This window comes from Coffea eugenioides, chromosome 10 (assembly GCF_003713205.1).
Source record: "Coffea eugenioides isolate CCC68of chromosome 10, Ceug_1.0, whole genome shotgun sequence".
Taxonomy (NCBI): Eukaryota; Viridiplantae; Streptophyta; class Magnoliopsida; order Gentianales; family Rubiaceae; genus Coffea; species Coffea eugenioides.
The window spans coordinates 3,331,818-3,353,535 of NC_040044.1; the positions used below are offsets into that span (position 1 = coordinate 3,331,818).

At 34.1% G+C, this 21,718-nt stretch overlaps 1 protein-coding gene across 2 annotated transcripts; it reads right to left on the minus strand.

Annotated features, from left to right (window-relative positions):
* Positions 1-4,522: 4,522 nt before the first annotated feature.
* LOC113750083 lies at positions 4,523-9,302 on the minus strand. 2 transcript variants are annotated; one of them, XM_027294011.1, is made up of 12 exons: positions 8,899-9,302; positions 8,647-8,741; positions 7,998-8,096; positions 7,814-7,930; positions 7,167-7,422; positions 6,888-7,045; positions 6,462-6,811; positions 6,272-6,371; positions 5,987-6,046; positions 5,491-5,574; positions 5,278-5,394; positions 4,523-4,978 (listed from the first exon to the last, which is right to left on the minus strand). In XM_027294011.1, exons 2-12 carry the CDS (start codon positions 8,707-8,709, stop codon positions 4,673-4,675), a joined length of 1,710 nt encoding a protein of 569 aa, XP_027149812.1. In that variant the 5' UTR covers positions 8,710-8,741; positions 8,899-9,302; the 3' UTR covers positions 4,523-4,672. The 2 variants fall into 2 exon arrangements, with proteins under 2 accessions (XP_027149812.1, XP_027149813.1); XM_027294012.1 differs by lacking the exon at positions 5,987-6,046.
* Between the last annotated feature and the right edge of the window lie 12,416 nt (positions 9,303-21,718).

Here is a 21,718-nt window from a genome sequence, read left to right on the forward strand (position 1 = left end):
ACAAGTTGAAAAGCATCATGGATTGGATACAACACTAGCTCATTCCAAATTTCTGAGAAAGAATAACCACACTCTTAAAATATTTGATTCGTCTGCAAGAAGAATCAGTAAAACAAGAAGAAGAATTTTAAGCGTCAATTTCCTCAAGGATGATATTCCTTTTGCAGAAAGTGCTTCGTGACAACAAACGAACTGTACTGCATCATCATCACTGTGATCTTCTGGGTCGGTACCATTTCCCCTTTCATGCAAGTTCAATTTGTAGTCTAGCGCACGATGATGGTATGGGATTTTCTTTTGAAACCGGAAATTAATCCATTTGGTTGATGCTGATACGTCCTGACATTTTTTATGACAGTGACACAAAAATAGTTGTTGCATGTAGCTTGGAAATGGGGCAGTCCTGCCTGGAATGTTGATGGCCAAGATTTGACAAAAAAAAAAAAAATGTATGACTCAAATTTCATCTTGCACATAGTTTTTTACACTATATGTGGAACCTATAAAATTTTATTCTATAGTTATACGTTGTGTAAAATGAGTTACATCGTATGTAAATTAAATTAAATTCTGTGCGAACTGCACAAAATCGCTTCGGACGATTTTTCTATTAACTGTTCCTGCCCCTCGTCCAGCTAGCTTGGTCGAAAAAACATTCTCGTCTTCTCATACTAACTTCTTGCATCAGGTTTAGCAGTAAGGGACTGAGATTGGTACGTACCCTTAGAGATTGCTTCTTTAAAGAGCAAGCTACAAAAATTACAAATCGAAAGAGAGCAAAAAGTAATAGAATTCAGAGTTCTAAGTCTTTGCGTATTCTAAACTTCAAATTCAAACGAAATACCTAAGGAAAGGCAGGTTCGTTGTAGCACAGCACTTGTCGGACCATGAATTGATTTTGATCAAATACTTTTTAAGTCTAAAACAAAGAGAACGAAACATAAACTTTTTAAGTGTGTTGCAGAGAGAAAGTTGTAACTACATCATGGCACAACGAACTGCTTGATTTCTCATATTTCTTAACCTTTCTTTTTCGGAAAAGATTACAGTGAGGGTTGGACGTTTTAATGATATCCGGTTTCATTGATTTTTTTTTTTTTTTTTTTTGAGACTGCACCAACAGAATGCCATAATACTATCAAGACGAATGCAAACGACTCGTGGGCCGTCTCTCCGTGGTTTCAGATTTTCAAAGCCCATTTTATTTGGGCTCTAAAGTTGATCTGCTTTCTCTTGGCGGGTCACCAAGTCATTGTGAAGATCCAGTTAGTTACAATGCATTACGCGACGAAAATGTACAGTGGGCTACACCCAAATGTGCAGGCTGGCCGCTCCTGAAATCTACACGTGACTTGCTCCTCCAAAAGCTTAGTTTCCCCAAAATAAAAGATCAACTTACCAATTGTTTGGTTGAAGACCAAGGGAGCCGTTAAAATAGATTTTGCTTCTTTTTTTTTCAATTTTTTGAGGAAACTTTTTTTTTTTTAAAGCTTTTCTTCAGGAAACTTTTCATAAATGAACTGTACTAGTACAGGCAAGGTTACTCTTTTTCTATTTTAATTTCTTTTAGGAGTGAAAGGGTAAAACTTAAGAAGCAGGCAAGGAGAGGAGGATTAGAACTTAGGATCTAAATCTTGAGACGAGCAAGGCCATTCTAACTAATATACAACATGAATTTTTTTTCTTCTTGGAAGTCAAGCTAGTGACCCAAGAATTGGTTACTAATGACAAATCGTTATCTTTTAGATTCTGTCATACATTAATAAGTTTAAGACACGTCATTTGAAGGGTTAGGCAAAGCTGACAAATAAACTATACTATTCGGTACGCGAATTGAACTCGATAAGAGTTCACTCGAATTTGATTCGCCAATTAATCAAACCAAACATGCACGACATCTCCGTTCCATAAAGTTTCAAGCGTAACTATTAGCATGCATTTTAAAATTTATATGTAAACAACTCAAATTACTTAAAATTAGCTCAAATTCAATTCGGATAAAAAGCTTGTTTAAGTTCCATTAGATACATAAATAAGTCAAATTTGAATATAATTCCAAACTCGTCGAAATAATAAAAAAAATTTGAACGCTAATGTGTTCAACTCTATTGTGCTCATTTACAACCTAGGAGCAGAAAAGAAGCCATCTTGTACTTCTCTTTTGTCCTTTAATTTTTGTAATCTTTGGGTAATATGGATGGGGACGAAAGTACTAGTCTGCCAGAACTCCTCTTTGTAGATTGACATTTGCACAAGGCTGCATGATGCTAAATTTTTGGCCTAGCACCAGCAGTCTCTGTCTCTGTACTGAGCTGCTGTACATATTAAGGTGCCATGGCGTCACAAAATCGAGGCAAAAGAAAACTTTTAAAGTACCAGACCTCAGAACTCAGAAGCAGGTACGAGAGTATCACATGTTCCTCAAATAATCCGTCTACGTTAGCCAGTGTTCCACTTCACGGCTGTTTCGTCAAAAAAAGGACAAAAAACACTATAGATACGGTTGCATGAGTCATGACGGTGTGCATAATAAGCTGCCAAGCACACAGGCGCTGCACCTACTTCAACTTGAGGGGCTCAGCTGTCTGTATATGTTAAGTGTGGATGTGATCCTGTTCCTTCTTCCCTTACTTTGGAAAAAGCAGTTTGATCTTTGCTTAAATTTGGACAAATGATGACTCGGCCCACATGAAAAGGACGGTACTATTAGCACCTCTGTTCCCTGAGCACTTGCATGATAAGTTGCTTTTCTTCTACATGGGGACAAATTTTGATTCTCTTTAGCTGCGTTTCTTCTACTCCTGACCCTCCTCCTGCTGCATTCCCTGCCTTTCGTTTCTATCCAGTTCTCTTGCTTGTTTATTAATATTCAGCCAATTACAATCCGCTTGATATATTTAGGGTGGGTTCTCGTTTGATAAGTACACACAATTTCAGATTATTTTGAAAAATCAGTTTTGTTCTTGTGTTGGTGCTCGCCTTTGTGTTTAGATTTTAGAATTTTTTTCGGATGGACAAAAAAAAAGTTAAAATCTATCATGATTGCAAACGAGCTGAACCGAGTTTTGACTCAATGAAACTGGCTTAATTTTAGCAAGCTTGAACTCGAGTTCGATCGAGCTTTGACTCGAGCTGCTCGCGATCGGCTCGTGAGCAGCTCGACTTGTACGCAGTCTAGAATCTAATCAATACTGGATTATGCTAATTCTAATTAATTAAACTCTTTTAGCATAATCTAAAGATAAATGATACTCCAAGTATCAGTTAATTCCGAATGAAGTATCACAGAATTGGAGTGGATATTAGGCCAATTATATCACAAACCTAGGTTGCATTAATTTTTTTTTTTTTTGAAAAAAAAAAAAGATGCATCTACCACCACCACTTATTCGTGGCATCTAGATCTATCTTTAACGATATGAGACTTTCCTCCATTTTGAAAGCTTCCCCGTTACAAGTAATAACGAATGAGTTGAGAAAAGAGGTGGTCAGATGCATTGCAAAAGAATGGCCTGTGGAGTTTAGATTGACATGTTGGTTTTTATATACATTCTCTACACATAAAACTAATTATTTGACTCTGGAAGAAGAGACATTTAGGAGACAGGCAGGACAAAAGATGCAGAGCAAGGCATTGTTGAATCTTGACCATTCTCTGTAGTCAAATTGGTTGCAAAACTTATTAGCTAACTGAAATCTCCAATTTTGTCGACCAAAGCCGCACATCACAGCTGGCTTGAGTTGGCTTGTCCAAGGAATTAAATAACCGTTGAGAAAGGATGCTGGTGGGAATTCTATCATAGTCATGGTCAATAGAGCTGAATTTTGTGGAACTTTTCTTGAGTTGAGTCTAATTTCTTATGGTTTTTCTGTATTAAATGCAAAAAGAATTTGCCAAGGATAGAACTTTGTGGTTATGCATGAACTTATGCCATTAGCCACTAGGTGTCTCCCAGCATAGATCATGGATGCCTTCTCTGAGTGACCCAAGTCTTGATGAAGATGATTTCACACCGCAGAGATGGTCCACCCACATATTCTCCTCTTTTATTAGCTAGCGGCATTAACATGCCTGAGTAATGGCCTGTCACTGTTCACACCTAAATTCTTAAATGAAAAATCTGTCACTTCGATTTTCTTCCTTTGCTTAGTAAGTGTCTATCTGTTGCCAAGGCCAGTGCCACAAATACTGAGTTTTCTCAAACTCTCATTCACACTCAATACTGTGTTTATAGAAATTAAACACAGCATCTTTTCTTGTCTCTAACACCATAGCATGTCACATGTCCTATATTTGGACCATATGCTTTAGGAGGTGATTGAGAAATTATATCTAGAAGACTCATAAATAAAACTTTGCTCCACAGCAGAAAGCATCAACCATCACATATATTCACGTAGAATACTATAAGTACTTGCGGTTTTCTACAACGAAAACTAAACAGAGTTGGTTTGCTTATCTAATGCTGGCTGTTTCTTTTGAATCCTGAATAAAAATGAAAACTTCATACAGCCTGAACCCTTTCAACAGAAAATTTCTTGAGAGTCAAAATTTACTTACAAGAGTGGAGAAGATTATACATTTCTTGCATCATGTATCTATAGATGTATACACAGACCCAATGACTAACCAATGATACTATGTAGAGGAAGGAACTAAACCAAAATTTATTCATGTTTGCAATAGGTACCTGAAACTGAACTCATACGGCACAATTTCAAGAAATTGTGACAGAGGCTGATTTCTCTCCCTATCAAGGCAGCTAATCGCTTCTTTTCCAAGTTCAATCGGTAGTTGAAGGCATATCCAATCAACCAGCGAGTCCAAGTCCTTAGCAAAATCAAGCATATACCAATCCAATAGTTTTGGAATTGCCACCACCTTCTTTGTAGTTGAAATGCCAACTGTGGCCTGCAAGTACTCCTTTTTAGCCACTTCCAGCTCATTTTCAACCTCAGCTGCTGTGTACATTCTCACCTTGATTGAGAAAGCAAACCTCATCATTAACAGCATAGGCATGCTAAAAACTCAATAATGCACTGATGTAAAAACTAAAATTCTGCTGATTGATAAAACGTTACTTCAAATCAGCATTTTCGAGTCTCAAATCTTATACACACCTCAGTACACTAGGCAAGATGTTGGTAAATGCAAATTTAAGACAATTGCAGTCAACAATACATATTGGCAGGAGTCAACAATCGTTTTCCCAAGTAATCTACACTTCCAATTGAGGATGACTAAATGAATTCTGTCTACTCTGTGCACTAACTTACAGCAGGTGAAGACCAGCTTCCACAGGAAAGAGCAAATGTAACCAGTGGTTCTGATAATTCCAATCCAAAAATGCTACGTGCTGACATTTCCTCATTTTTGGCCCCTTTTGCAAAAGTCTGAAAAGACACCACCATAGCCAGATAAGATATAAGCTACTTTAAATTTTACTTCACATAATGCTGGTACTTCTGTCTGATAAAGACTCATCTTACATATTTTGAATGATATGGCAGTCTGAGTATGAAATGCTCAATAGTTATTGCATTGAGAAAATGACCTCCAACATTTATGGTTGCCTGCATTATAAGAAGCCAAGTATCACCAAGATATGCATAGTATTTCGTCTATATAGAAATATCATTTGAGATTATGTATCAAATTTGTTATTGAATATTGTTGTGAAGGTTATGAGACAAAAGAGCATACATCCATATACACTTCTGATGCAGATAATGCATGCAAGAAATAACGTTCAGTTTTTGTAAGTCATTCAAATCTTTGAACATGTTATTCTGGTAACTAAGCTTGCATAAATTTTTCTTTCACATAATGCATTAAATCCCATTTTCCTTTTGCTTTTCCTCAAGATCATTTTCTGCTCCTCCCCCCCCCCCCCCCAACTCATGATTACTGCATTCTTTCCATTTTGAGAAGGAAAAAAACTCTTAGATTACACGATAAAGGACAAGACATCTCAAATAGAAATACCTTTTGCATCAATGCAACTACCATTTCAGGACTCTCTGGTATTCCATGTTCAAGATATGCCTGAATCAAGGTAGTAAAGAACTTACACATCAATTACTTACATTGAGCACGCGTAAACATACAGGTGGTATAGAAAGTTTTATCTAGTGCGTTTCATCTATTTTCCTCTTTTGGGAGTAGGAGAAATGGTGTTCTGCATATAGAACCATGATGCATATAGGAAATGAATGCTGAAATGAGATTTAGATAGATTCTGCATTAATGCATGTAGAATCTCACACCTACATTCATCATACAAGAATTGTAAATGTTGATCCAGAAAGCAAGCTTCTCTTGATGAGTGAGGCCTTTTAAATCAACTGATGATAATTTCTCAAGTAAAACCCTGAGAACCAAGGGAGACGAGACATGTAAGAGCACCATTAAAAGTATGAATGAGTGATAAAGTTTAGACCTGATTATGACAGTAACTTACTTTAGTCTATGAAGTAGGAACACGGATACTGTGGTTCGGTTTGGATTGATAGAGCTTGCCTCTATAGCAAATAAATGTTTATATGGACCAATATCTCTCTTGCCAAAATCTGAGCAGATACCATATGGATCCTTAAAATCTGCATCCTCAAAGCCCTCACAAGAACTCAATGTAGACAGTGAAGGTAATGAATCTGCTATGCTTCCAGTCCTTTTGGAGTTCATTCTTAAGAAAATGCTCAATAAGCATTTCAAAATGCTTTCGGAAATTTTGTTTGGATTGTCAGTTGCTGATGATTTTTCATCACCAGGAACAGGAGTCCTCCCTTTGCACTCATGGTCCATATCTAACTGAAAATTTAGAACCTGTGGTCATTTGATTGGATATATATCTCATAGATTTACAAAGAAAGAATGAAGTAAGCACCTGTAATTTCTTGGGTTCTAAGCGCTTGTCTGCTGATCTGGACTCGAATGGAGGCCTTTTAACAGGAGTTCTGACAGTTGGTGCTTTGGTACTTGGAGGTTTCTGCTTATTCTTTGTTGAATTAGTGCAAAAATCATTTTCTTTTCCACGTGCATCATCTGAAAAATCAAACAGAGGCAACAGTTTCTTCTAGTTGTCCTATCCATTTTTGACAAGGTAAATGGGTGAAAGTAGGTATAGGCATGAGGTAAAGCCAAAACAACTTGATCAAAGTATTACCTGTGAGAAATGTTAAATGCCTCCCTCTGGATACTATGGAATTTTCTTCAGCTTGAATTGACAACTTAGACTGCTTTTGTTTCCAATCATTCGTTTGGTACTGGTCACATACATCATGTGAATTGTCCATGTTCCTCTTTGACGATGAGATGTACACTGCTTCCTGATACAATCCTTGCCTGAACTGCACAACTTGCTCTTCAAGCCGAACGACCTCCTCTTCCAAAACAGCAACTTCGGCAAGCAGCTCCAGTGTCTACACATATCCATCTTAGGCATTCAGGTCACATTTGAGATATTAAAACTCCATGGAATTTATCAATTTCTTACCATGACAGGAATTTTTCAGTATAAAACCAGTTAACAGTAAAGGTAGTCTCACACAGCAGTTGCATGGTTGCAATTTCACAATGAAATCAAGAGTTTTGTTATTTATTCAACTACATTCTCCCTTCATGCCTCAACTACAACATTTAATTTCACTGTTTGTAATGCAGTACCTTACTGCATATCACAAATACTTATCCAGAAAACAGAAAAGACTGTTCCTATCTCTCCATAAACAGTAGCTAGTCTGAAATTCATCCTCCACATTGGAAACGAAAGAGTTTTTTAGATCAGGCAGATAAAGAGAAAGAGAGACTAACATGAGGAGGTAGATAGGGAGGAAGACGAGGCAAAGCTCCAAGAGGTCTGGTGAATGCCCTTTCCAAAGCTCTGTGAACATTTTCTTCTTGTCTGAGTTTTCTCTTCAACTTGTCAACCTAAAATTCAAAAATTAGTACCAAATTGTGAAAGGTTAAAATGCAGAATTGATAATTAAAAACCTACATCTTGCTGCAATGCTTTCTTTCTTTCTCGGATTGATACTCGTCTTGTGGTTGCTTTCTGAGCATTCATTATCCTCTTACCTTGTATTTCCACTTTTTCCTGCAACCAGTAAGAAGAGAATACAACTGTCAGCTTCCACAAGAAAAGAATTGGACATGGCATAATAAACAAAAAAGGACACATACACATGGGAAAAAAGAAAGGCCAGGAAAGATCAAAATCATTGTGGATTAGAAGCAAAGCAGGAAACTTTTGAAGCTTTATTGAAAGAGAGGATCCAATCCCACCATCAATAGGAAACACAAAAAGTGGAGGGGACGGATTCCAATATCCAAAATTCAATATAAACTCAAAACTAATCAAGATTAAGCCAAAGAAATTCTGTTCCTCCTGCATTTAACCAACTAAGACAGAGAATTCATCTGGAATTCATAGGAAAGATGCCTACTTTATCAAAATTTCCAGGAAATTTCTCCATCTGAAGCCCTCCCAATTGGACTTAAGGCCCTAAAATTCTTATTCCGGAAAATTGCCATTTCTGGAAGATTCATGTCAACCAATTGATAAACAAATTGGATAGAAGTTGTAAGGAGAATGAATGGCTGTGATTAGTACAAAGCTGATAAAGGTAAACATAGACTGTGATTACTTTTTCTTGCTTTACAGGAGGTGCTCTCATAGACTGCACAGCAGTCCTGGCTCTGGTATTCATCTTCCTTCAATCCCCAGAGAAATCAATGAAACCTGCCATACAATAAAATCCCATTTCAATGCATCCAAAAAATATACAAACAGACAAAAAAAAGAAGAAAAAAGACAATTAGAATAAGAACAAGGTAAAGGGAAGAAGCAATAAATGAAGATAGCAAGCAAAGAGAGAGATGGATGAGAAGAATGAGACCTTCCGAGGAATGAATTCAATTCATTGCGGCAGCAGCAGATGAGCAGAAGAAGCAGAATTCCGATATCCCAAAAGCGGGAAACAGGAGTTGAATAATGCAAAATGCAAAACAAAGGTAGCCTAGAATCCCAAAAGACAAACAACAACAACTGACTAGAGTACTTGGTATTTTCTGTCTCTCTTGGTCTGTTGAATGTTCAGTTCATCCCTGCATTTCTTGATCTCCGTGAAGTTGACGCATTATCTATCGCCACCCCGTTTCAGCTCTCTTCAGCTACTGGACTACTACTAGACTACTAGTAAACTACTATCTATCTATATCATCCCTCGAGAAAAAAGTGAAAATTTCCACTTCTCAATGTCAGTGAAACTAGTATGAAAGAGAGATAAATATACTAGTCCAATTTGTTACTCCCTCCCTCCCTCTCTCTCTCTCCATATATATACACGCACAGATACATATGAAAGAGAGAGAGAGAGAAAGAGAGAGAGAGAGAGGGAATTTACAACTGTACTTTCTGGCTAATTGAAAATTTTCATTTAGAAATATTATTAAAGTTGATCAACAATTTTCAGGTTTGCTGATTTATGGTGCTGGAAAATGTACAAGTTAAATTACAATAGACATGGTACAAAACAGTTAAAGATGCTACAATGCTATTTTTTAAAAATAAGTTTTTCAAATACAAGTTTTTCTAAAGATGCGTGGTAATTTATCTATGCGAGATTTTTTTTTTTCTGATCAAAATATACAGGGCTAATAAGTTACAACTAGTGCTCGGGAAGAATGAATATCAATTTGTGGTAATCCAGGGGGAGGTAAAAATTGGTACTACAGAGTAATTTTGGTAGTTATAATCTTTATTACACAAGGCAAAAACAAACAATTTCAATGGAAATTTAATAGCTACCTATCTTAGACAACCCCGTTGTTAATCTTAGAACAATAATCTATTTGATCTTATAGAAGACAAAAAAAGGGTAAAATTATACAATGTTAAAACCTGCAAAACAAACTCATTACGTTAAAACATTTCTATCGTGAGATGATGAGGTACATTTTGTACCACAGTGAATTGTCATCCATTAAAGAAATGGTTGTCTTTTTTCCATTTAAAGGTTTGGTTAAAAATTAGAACTGCTCATTGATTGTTTAATTGGTTGCAAATTGCAATGACAAAAATAAGAGGTTTTTTTTTTTTTTTTTTTTTAGCTTAACGGCACATCTAGTCTAGCCCAACCTACTCCTACTCATAAGGGGAGGGGAAACCTACTCTAAGGGATGGCCCAACTGAGTCGGGGGAACCTGATGGGGACTGAACCACCATCAGACCAGACGGGTGCACCACACACCCGTATGAATTTAGAACAAATCTCATATTGAGGGACATTGATGGGAGGCAAGGTTTGAACCCTTGACCTCCCACCCCCACAAAAATAAGAGGTTAGACATGGATTCTCTAGTTTTTTTGTTTGTTTCCTATTTGGCGTCTCTCAAGTGAGGACAGAAAAATTAATCATCAGGAGAAGAAGAGGGGTGTGGGGGGGGGGGGGTCTTCATCAATGGCAATTGACTTCTGTAATGTACACCCACCAGCCAGCTTTTGGGGTTTCCTAAAATGATGAGGTGGTAAAATGGATGCAAGGCTTGAGAAATTTGGCAGTGGGATTGATAAAAAGGAAAGTAGGCAGACAAACCAATTTTCAGTAATCATGAGATAACGTGCGCTTTCTCTTTTAGATATCTGGCTCTGCTTTATGGTTTCTAGTTGGGCATTTGCCTTGTTATGGTAATTCCAGGGTCCCTGAATAAAATGTGCATAAATTCTTGTTCTGATCTGACACCTAACAAAACGAGCACTAACTGCGAAATTTCTTTTGATTTTACTGCAATTTGAAGAATAAGGAAATTCTAGCAGTCATTTTTGGCTTCATTCTGATGGCAATATGTTGAATTCTCTCTATAGATATTAGAAATGAGTTTATTAAGTTGCTCCAAACATTATTAATTCACGCTTATAGTATATGCTTTTGCGGGTTACTGAGTTTAATACTTTCCCTGTTTTTATAGTAATCCACAGAATCAATCTTTAAGTTATTTTAAAGGGTTTTTCTAACGGATGTTTTTAAAGCACGCGTTAACATAACAAATATTCATCTAACTCACTATATATATGCACATAATAACAATTATTATCTTGTCTTATATTTATATACTTTTATTATTTAATTGTACCTACCCTCTCTTGTATTTATTTACTTTTCTTAATTAATTTTATGTTTTTAAAAGTATAACACTTGAAATATATCTTAACGGGTGCCCTATGACACCTATTAGACAAACTGTACTTTAAAATGTTAGAATTACAAAGTGAGCCGGGTTTTTTATTCTCTCTCTCTCTCTTTTAACTATAAGTAACTTTGAGGTTTCTTTTGCCGAAAATGAAAACAACCAGACAAACAAGGAAATTAATCCTGTTTGGATTTTTATTTTTTTGAGTTTTTATAGAAAAATATATAGTAAGAATTTAACGTATATAAAGTAAAAAAGTAATTGAAAATATGTTTACGGAAACACAAATTTTTATTATTATTATTTTTTTTTTGTAAAAAGCTACAATCCGAACATTGAAAGGCAGTAGAAAGAAATTGAGAAGAGTGGCGTGGGAGTGGCTGAAATCTGAATGCAAAAGCTGCCTAATCACATGACTGCCAATTAAAGTGTTCTGCACTTGAAAAAGAAAATTTGAAGGCTTTTCAGGGCATCCCGCAATGTCCTTACATTACGTTAACTTTAAGTTTTCAGTACCGATTTTGTTGAAGGCAATTCAATAATTTTTCAGCCAATTTTTACGGAGTCAGTCACGTGCTGGTCAGGCAAGAATATGTATTTCAATTTTTATACTCCATCTTATGGAAAAATAGTTCAATTTTGATTATTTTTTTTTTGGGTCATCTAAAGAATGCTAGAAATCAATTGAGGCCTCACAAAGCATACATCAAGGGTTATGATTAGAAATCCAAAATGCAACGGTCCAATTCTAGGGTGCACGATTATCATTCAAGAATGAGGTAGTTGAGCACAATAAAGTTGAGCACAGAGCCAGAAAAATGGCCTAAATCCCAAAACCAAAAGGTCATTCCCAATCACTTTCACGGCCACACGTAGATTTGAGCGATCAAACATGATGGTCTTCTTATTTAAAGACATTATTATGTTTGCTTCCTTGATTTCATATCTCTGGTTTAGTTCAAATTTTATAGATCAGTTGTATCATTTGACTTTGAAATCTATATGGATCTTTGTCATGTTTGATGTATTTGCTACCATTATTAACACAGATATCGGAATGATATTATCATTTTATACCAAAAAAAAAAAAAAAAAAGACAATACAGTAAGCCAAAAAGTGATTCGAATATTATTTTTGGCTTAATTTTTCACAAAGTTTTTTTCTTGTAGAGATGAACATAAGTCTTATTATATTTTATTCCTATGATTTATCCTAGCGAAAGAGGGGATGATGAATACACATGGAATTAAAAATTCAGGGGGGGGGTGGGAAACCATGATGGTGGAGGGTTGAGGGACAGACAGCTGATGATAGTTTAGGATTATGAAATAGACGTCCCACTTACAGCCACGTGAGAATGACTCCTACGACCATAATTAACGCAGTACAATTTATAATTAAGGTTTCGTAACCACAACACTTGATGCTTCCTCTCTTTTTTTTTTTTAAAATTAAAAAAAATCATTTCATTCAATAAATCTGTATTAATGACAGAAACACATCAAATCAAATATGACACATATACGTACAGATATATTAATGAATAGATGCAACACATATATGTCTAATGTTCGTTCATTTAGTATCTAACAATGACGACCACAGAAAAAAAAAAAAAAATCTCAACCCATCTTAGACAATTAGACAGTCGATTACTTGTAAGAAACTAAAGAATTGACATTACGCACTTGCTTCCAGATTTTATTTACGTAGACAGTGTGACTTCAAACGACTCTTTAGAAAAATAAAAATAAAAATCACACTGTCATTATTTTAATAAGAATTGTTTAAATTTTTTTTTTTTTTGGTATGCTTTTGTTTTAAGATCGCTCTTTTAATTTATCATGCAATGAGCGCTTTCCGAGTAATGAATCGGGCAAGAGACAATTGAAAAGGCAAAGGATTTAAAAAATAGATAGTAGATCAAATGTGACGCTTTCGTCTAATTATAGGAGAAAAATAAACATCATTATCACCGTGCACGGTAAGGTTTTGTGATTTAGGAACACCCATTAAACTACTGTTATCAATAATGTGCGGATTAAATTACTGTATAGTTGCTTTCTCATTCATCAATCCTTAATTATTGTCCTATCAAAAGTATATGAAACCAAGTAGCCAATAAGTACGGTCTTATAAATTGTAATTATGGATGGGTCAAGAATAATGCACGTAAACTAATTGGTTTTTCCCAACTTCATCTTTTTGTTATACTCTCAATTTTTTGATGTCTGATTTAGATTGTGAATTCCGTGCAAGCGAAAAATGTGAAGAGAATGTTCACATTAGTCTTTTTCTTTCTCAAAATTTTAGCACAAATCTAGTTTTTCTCTTTTTTTTTTTTCGTTCCTTGATCAATAAGCAGTAGTGTATAATTTTGTTGAATAATAGCTGGAAGATTCCTTTGTTATACTTAAATTGGCTTTTCGCATACAAAAAAAAAAAAAACTTTTTTTTTGAGAGTTGGTAAGAGCTTTTGGTTTGCAGTTTAACCGATTTGATCAGTTCAATTTCAGTTTAAAATTTTAATCATTTTTTATTTATTTTAGTATTAAAAATTTAAATACAATTGAAAATTTCTTTTTCAAAAAATAAAGATTTAGTGAATTCTATTTGACCTTTCTAGTTTTACTTGGTCCAATCGGTTCTTGACCGAGTTTGATGGATTTAATTGAATTTTTGGATTAAAATAGACTGCAAAAATGGTTGGTTTATAGGTTAGACCGGTCTGATCCGGTTTTTCAAAACATGGGTTGTTAGGATATATATATATATATATTCTTTGAGTTGTTTAATAACTAAGATCATGAATGATTTAATTAAGGATAACACCACTTTGCATTTCCCAAAGTTGTACTACTTTTTCGCTTTACACCTTAAATTTCAATTTCTAATACTTGACACCCTAAATTCTCAATTTCAGAGACGTTACATTCTAAACTCTCAAATTAATTCTATTTATATCCAATCAACAATAAAGTTAGCAAAATTAACAGAACAAAAAATCACAAAAATCAATGACGATGTGCTTAAAGTGGTCAAAAGATTAAAGGGATCACAACTAAAACAAAATAATACCTTGTTGTTTATTTGAACTGTCTTTTTATCTCAGTTAATTTTGTTAACAATATTTGTTATTACATGGAACAAACTTTTGACCAGTTTGTTCTACGCACAATCCCTTTGATCTTTTTGATCATTCCCAACATATTGTCATTAATAACCGGAGAATTTATAATGTAAAGTATCTCAAATTGAGAGTTTAATGTGTAAAGCGTCTAAAATTAAAAATTAAAGTTTAAGATGCAAAATGAAAAAGTTGCACGAGTTGAGAGGTACAATGTGGAATTAGTACTCTGTTTAAGTGCAAACCTGACTTGAAGTAGTGGTCGTACATGGAAATACTAAGCGTTGTGGCACAATGCCTTGAGTAATCGACATTGAACTTGAAGTACAACTGTAGAAGGAAAATAAGTGCTAATGAATTTGTACATACCAATAGTATACCACTATGTTCTTACAGTGATATAGTACTTCAATTGTAGCGACCTTCATTTTCAATGATATCTGTAAAGCCAGCCTCTTTTTTTTTTTCTTCTTTTTTTTAGTACTATTGGCTATAAGAGACTTAGCAGCTTAGGACCACTAGTAGCACATAAAACGAATTGAGAAGGGTCTAATGTAATTTCGAGTGTGTTTGGATAATAAATTATTTGAGATAATTTTGTGAAAAAAAATATTGTAACATATTTTTGATGTGATGTAGGTAAAATAAAAAAGTGATTAAAATATGTGTTGATGATACAAGAAAGTCAGTGTATTTAAATAATGTGCATTCCAAACACATCTTGAACTCTAAAGTAACAGTTTATGTGAAAAACAAAAGTTGCTTAAACTTGTCATGGTTTAAACAAATAAATTCCGGCTAGTAAATTTTAAGAATTTTAAGCAAACGAGAAATTTACTATGCAACCAACAAAAAAAATATATAAAATCCACATAAGAAAGCTTTTAATGCTGAGAACTGAACTTAGAGGAATTGATGCTTTATATTGTAGTATAGTATTATCACAAATTGCCAATCAATATCCCTTCAATATATAACCTTAGTTAATAGGAATCTCCAACTCCTACTCGACCTACACTTGTGCTTTACAAGTAGAGGTGTCAAAATGGGTGACTTGGGTGGGTTTGGGTTGGATAAAATGGGTAATGGGTATAAGTGAGTCAACCCATTTATACCCATTTAATTAGATGGGTATGAATGGGTAAGTCAAAAATGAATTGGGTAACCCAATTACCCATTTATAACCCATTTATTTTAATTTTTTGTAAATTCATTTTTGCAAACTAAGTTATCAATTTATACCGCTCTTTGTACCCATCATTAGTTTTAAATATTTACTTATAATGTTCAATAAGCCTAATTACCAAATTTTTTTCATTTATACTCTATTTCACAAAATTACATATTATTTAATAATTGAATAATAAGAATATAAAAATTTGAACTAAGTACTATAAAAGTTAATATAAAAATTTAATCCAAAAATTTTTAACCCCTAACATTTTTTCCATATATAAATTTAAAATTTCATTTTAGAAAGATAAGAAAAGAGGCTCAAATTTATCATAAATTGGTAATGCCGAAAAATGAGCAAGTTAACAAACTAAGAGAAAACAAAATAATAAAATAAAACCAACAAATAATAATAATAATGAAACAAAAGTAGTTAACATCATGACAAAATGAAAATTTTGAAAAAAAAATGGGTGGGGGAAAAGAAGAGATTTAGGGGAAGAGAATTTTAAATGGGTTAATTGGGTTTGATGGGTTACCCAATAATACCCATTTATTAAATGGGTATTATTGGGTAACCCATTTATACCCATATACAAAAATTTAAGATACCCATACCCATCTATTCATGGGCGGGTATGGGTAAATTTAGTTAAGTGGGTTGATTTGCCACCTCTATTTACAAGTAACCCCAACGTAGAGATGAGAAGGCCATGTTCGAGTAAAATGGCAAACATGCATCAATGCACAGTGTTTACCGACGCAAAGAAACGGTGGCGTTTCACTTACTTTTACATTCCACCCGACAGAGATGCTTCCCGCGGTGTCCTCCTCTCGACAGATGAAATGTCGATCTCAAGAAAGCCAGCTAAATTTTCCAAGTCAATACTCCTTCCTGTCACCACCAATCTGGCTACCATAGTACTACTTTACTATGCTGCTTAATAGAGCCAGGCTACAGTTTTCAATTATTCAAGTTAGATGGATTGATTGATAAATAATGGTTTGCAATTTGCATCACTTTGTCCAAAGTCTGCAGAAATGCAATCTCAACAGTAACAAGGGGAATAAATTAACTCTGAACCCAGCTCAGAGCAAAAGTACACCTCCTGTTGTAGCGTCTGATCACCATAAATAAATGAAGAAACACGAACAAATTAAGGGTCCGTTTGTTTCGGGTGAAAATGTTTTCCAGGAAAATATTTTCCTAATTTCCCGTGTTTGGTTGCACAAAAGTTACTGAAAACATTTTTCTATGTAAAATATTTTCACTCATCTTATGGAAAACAACTTCCCTTCCAAACTTACTGAAGTTGTTTTCCGAAATACATGCATCCCGCCTGTAGTATGTTCCAAACTTACTGAAAATATCTTGTAGTATGTTCTTTTTTTTTTTTTTAATGTAAACAGGAGAACTCGAACCCAAGTCCTCTTTCTTACACTCTCTCCCCCGTACCACCCAACCCTCCCCCTAGTATATTCAAAATAAAAAAAAAACCTCATCCTATGCTAGTAATTAATTATGTATAATAGGGACATTCTTTTCTAGAGAAACTTTCAGCAGTGAGAGTGCAAGATATATGTCACAATAAGCATTGCATGTGATTGATATTTGATACTAAATGGCCAGCAATTTGTTTATTGCTTAAGGAGATATTTTTTATTCATATATACATTTCTCCAAGATTTTTTAAAGTTAAACAATGAGATAAATTTTCTTATTTTGCATGGGAAGATGTATGTAGTTATAATGTGTAGAAAGTAAAGATAGAGATAAAAGTGAAAATATTTCAAAAGTTAAACAAACATCAGAAAAATGAAGTAAGAAAATATTTTCAATAAACTAACCAAACACCTGAAAATGATGAAAGGGAAATGATTTTCATGGAAAATTACTTCCACGAAAAATATTTTCCCAAGGAAAATATTTTACTTCCAACCAAACAGACCCTAAATGCAGATATTTTCTTCTTGGCTCTCTTGTAAAAATACTTTAGCAGTCTCCCTTTCTTCATTTTCTCTTCCTTGTTATCTACTACAACATGGTATAATGCACTTACTGTTTTTCAAAACGATCAATTCCCAATGAGAACAAGGAAAATCTTTCATTTCCATCTTTCTGTTTATGTCCCGCGGGATACCAACATGGCAAGTAAAATGTCATGGATCAATTACCAAAATAAACAAAACTGATATTTCTCCCATGATTTGACTCGTTCTCTGTTAATGTTTCTTTTCATAGTCCCGATCATGCTCTAAAGTTTGATATGCTGTTAACACAATCCAAACACTTTAAACCACTCTAATTGGACAATAATTCTTAGTAGTATTAGATAGCGATCATCAATCAGGTATAAGCGCTTTTCATTTGATTTGATTCCTTAGGAGGCCATTCATTTCTATCCAATTGGAAAAAAGAACATCAGAACCTTTTAGTTCTCAAATCCAATTATTAAAGCTAAAGTGAGGAAAAAAGTTTGTGTGAAGAAACCATCTAAAGGGTCATAGGAACTTTGGCAACTTACCAAAACTAATATGTTGCAGTCGCAATTAAAAAGGATACATAACTATAAATGCCACTACGGCATGATTTACTAGTTCATGCTTTACCATCTACATTTTTTAACATTCTCATGATTGATCAGAAGAATTGGACTAAATTTCGTACAGAGCAATTGGGAGACCAAAGGAAACCAATAATAAATAAAAATTTACAGGATTTTTTTGGGGGGGGGGGGGGGGGGGGGGGGGGGGGGTTGCGGGGTTGGGGTATTTGACCCTTCACCAAAACCATCACCCGCAATTAAGATTGGATCTTAAATTTCTACTTGTTTGGTCCTATTCTGGAAGGTGTATCATTAGATACAGATAAAGATGATGATGATGATCCTCCCAATTCCAAGAGGACCACGAGGACCATACATACAAACATGAGTGAGTGTTACGGATGCAGGATCAATTGTTGCTGTTAAAGTTTCCTCAATGTGGGGACTCTTCTTTATTTTCTTTCTTTCTTTTTCCTTTCTAGTGCCTGACGAGACTCCTCGCCCCTTTTTTTTGCTCCCTCCCTTTTGATATGGTGAAATTTGTGTCATAGTCATGCTACCCAAATCATTGTACCTCATCCATTTAAAGCTTATTCACTTCTATCAATGTATTTCTTCGTCTTTCAAATCAATTATCTTATCGGCTTATCACCTTACCGTAGGAAATAGTTTTTAATAATTAGACATACACCACTGAAAACATTTTTGCAGCACAATCTCCCCACGACAATTAACGGACTCAAAGAATACTTGGAATCTAATGAGAAACCTTATCACATCTCAGTAACCCCGTCAACCACCCTTTTTTCTTTTTTGGGTAAAATATACTTTAACCCCTGTGATTTAGTAATTTTTCATATAACTTCTCCATAGTTTTAAAAACTATACGTAACCATCGTATAGTTTAGACTGAAGTGTCAATGTGATAAAAATGATCCTCTATAACGGAATCCAAAGAAATATCAAGAATATCCTTATTTAAAAACTAAAATGATTAAAGCAATCAAAATATATAAACTTAATACGTATGATACTTTAACTCCTTATGGTTATGTGTATATTACTACATAACTTTTTATGATTTAGTGTTTTATCATATAACTCCCTTATGATTTTCAAAATATATACATAACCCTTCTGTGATTAATTAATAAGTTTCAACTTCATAAAAGGATACTTTTGACATTTTAATTGACTCCATTATGGAATGCAAATTTCGTGACTTTTAGTCCAAATTATGAGGGGGGGTTATATATAGTTTTTTAAATCACAAGGAAGTTATGTGAAAAAACGCTAAACCACAGGCGATAAAGTATATTTTACCCCTTTTTTGTTAAAAAAGAATTCCTTATTGCATGGTCTAGGTTAGACATTAAAATAGTTTATTCTTTGGATTAATTTTTCTTATATTGATACATAAGTATAACACCAGTAAATTTTAATACATGGCACATATCTATGCAAGAAAGTTTCATCTTTATTCTTAACGAAGTAACTTTCGTGCCCTGTAACATGGTCTATGTGATATAAAAAGAAAGAAAGGTCTATGTGAATATTTTGCAAATAAAAGGTCACCCTTGGGTGGAAATTTACAGAAACTCCTCAAACGCTCCTCTCGTGCACTAGATTAGAGGCCTCTCAAGTTGAAATCTGCACGATTCAAACCAATTGGAGTAATTTCTATAATTTCTAGTGTAAAATCATACAATTTGGGTATAAACTTATATTTGTTAACACATACAACTGATTTGTCGATCACACCATCGATCACACCAAAACTATACCAGTTGATACCAAATGTGTAGAATCCAAAAATTCTAACAAAAATATACGGGAGATATATTTCATAAAATCAATGCATATAGAGAGGCAATTTACATACATAAAAATATATGTGGGAGAAGAGAATAATATCAACAATAATTTATTAATCACTTCATAAGAACAAAACTCTCAATTCTTCTCAATCCTTCACTCTTCTCAACTAAGCATAATAATATGACTCCCTATTTATAAATTAGATGACTTGATAAATAAGTCTTATAACCATAAGAAATTTTCTAATAAGATACTAATTTCTAAATAATAAAACTAACATAACTTGACTCTAATAGAATTACTAAAATCTTAACTTGACTAAAACTTACTAAATAACAATATAAAATATTTCTAATTTTGATTTGATTTAATATGCCAACATTGCCTCCCTAAAATCAAGTTCTCTTTTGGATCAGATTCACCATCATCACAGAGAGATCAGGTTCACCACCATCACAATCAATAATCTCTCTTGATTTTCGCTGCAATGTTCCACGTACCTGGACAAATTTATCTTGTTGCTCAACTTTTTTTTTTTTGCGAAAATAATTTATGCTTCTAGATAGATTGTTTTCGTCACCCAATTTGATGTCAATTTATTGATAATTCATTTTGTGATTTTCATAATCACAATTCAACTGATAGGATTATTCTCCGATCTCTGCTGTAACATCCGCAATCAATCAATCTGACAATTCTCAAACCAATCTTATGGTCCAATCCTTACAAACTAGATACTCCGTGACCAATCTTGTCGTCTGACTCGATCAACTAATTTTTTCGCAATAATTTTTGTACTCTAATTCTGACAGCAAAAAATAGTCACAATTAACCCTTATAATCGGGTCAATTCTTCAATGTCTACAGGCACCGCAGCATCAATTTCTTGAACCTAGGGCTCTGATACTAGATTTAGAATCCAAAAAATCAACCCAAAAACTTATTGGAGATATATTTGATAAAATCAATGTATATGGGGGGAGGCAATTCACACACATAAAAATATGTGTGGGAGAAGAGGAATAATATCAACAATAATCTATTAATCACATCATAAGAACAAAGCTCTCAATCCTTCTCAATCCTTCAGTCTTCTCAACTAAATACAACAATACGACTCTCTATTTATAAACTAGATGATTTGATAAACAAGTCTTACAACCATAAGAAATTTTCTAATAAGATACTAATTCCTAAACAATAAAACTAACATAATTTGACTCCAATAGAATTACCATAATCCTAACTTAACTAAAACTTACTAAATAATAATATAAAATATTTCTAATTTGAGTCTTGATTTAATATGCCAACAAAATGTAGTAATAATTATGCTAACCGATTTAAATTGGATAGATTTCAACTTGTGGACCTTGAATCCTGATCCCTCATGCACCCCTCACATAAAAATTAATTCTAGAGAGGAGGAGAAGAAAAAGAAAAAAAAAGTTAAAATGAATTGGGTAAGGTCGAAAGATTTACATTGGCTTTCTGTCATATTTGTGGTCCTCCTGTCCTTGGAGGTCCCAGCCTCTTCTTCATGGGTTTCTGGGTCTTGCTTTTCCCAAGCATGAGGCCAACATAGAAAACAAAGCAAATGTCTTTACGTAGCCATAATAAAAGGGCAAAAGCAACCACATGCCAAAAGGTTTGCTCTTTTTACTGAGTGATGACAACCAAAAGCCACTTTCTTTCGCCAGGAACTTGCTTATAAGAGATTATTTCTAAACTGTCTTTATCTGGATCACCCACTGATATCATAATATATAAAAACATTAAAGTGCTAAAATACAGATGCCATCAAGAAAGCCAATTCCCAATTGGTTAACTATAATTATATCTGACTAATGAGATGTAATGAT

Bases quoted from the DNA above. Each gene is read 5' to 3' on its own strand.
- LOC113750083 (XM_027294011.1), bottom strand. From the start codon at position 8,709: ATGAATACCAGAGCCAGGACTGCTGTGCAGTCTATGAGAGCACCTCCT. The intron at 8,097-8,646 runs GTAATCACAGTC...TACTGGTTGCAG, and splicing joins CTCCTGTAAAGCAAGAAAAA to GAAAAAGTGGAAATACAAGG. The intron at 4,979-5,277 runs GTAAGTTAGTGC...TTCTCAATCAAG, and splicing joins GAAGCTGGTCTTCACCTGCT to GTGAGAATGTACACAGCAGC.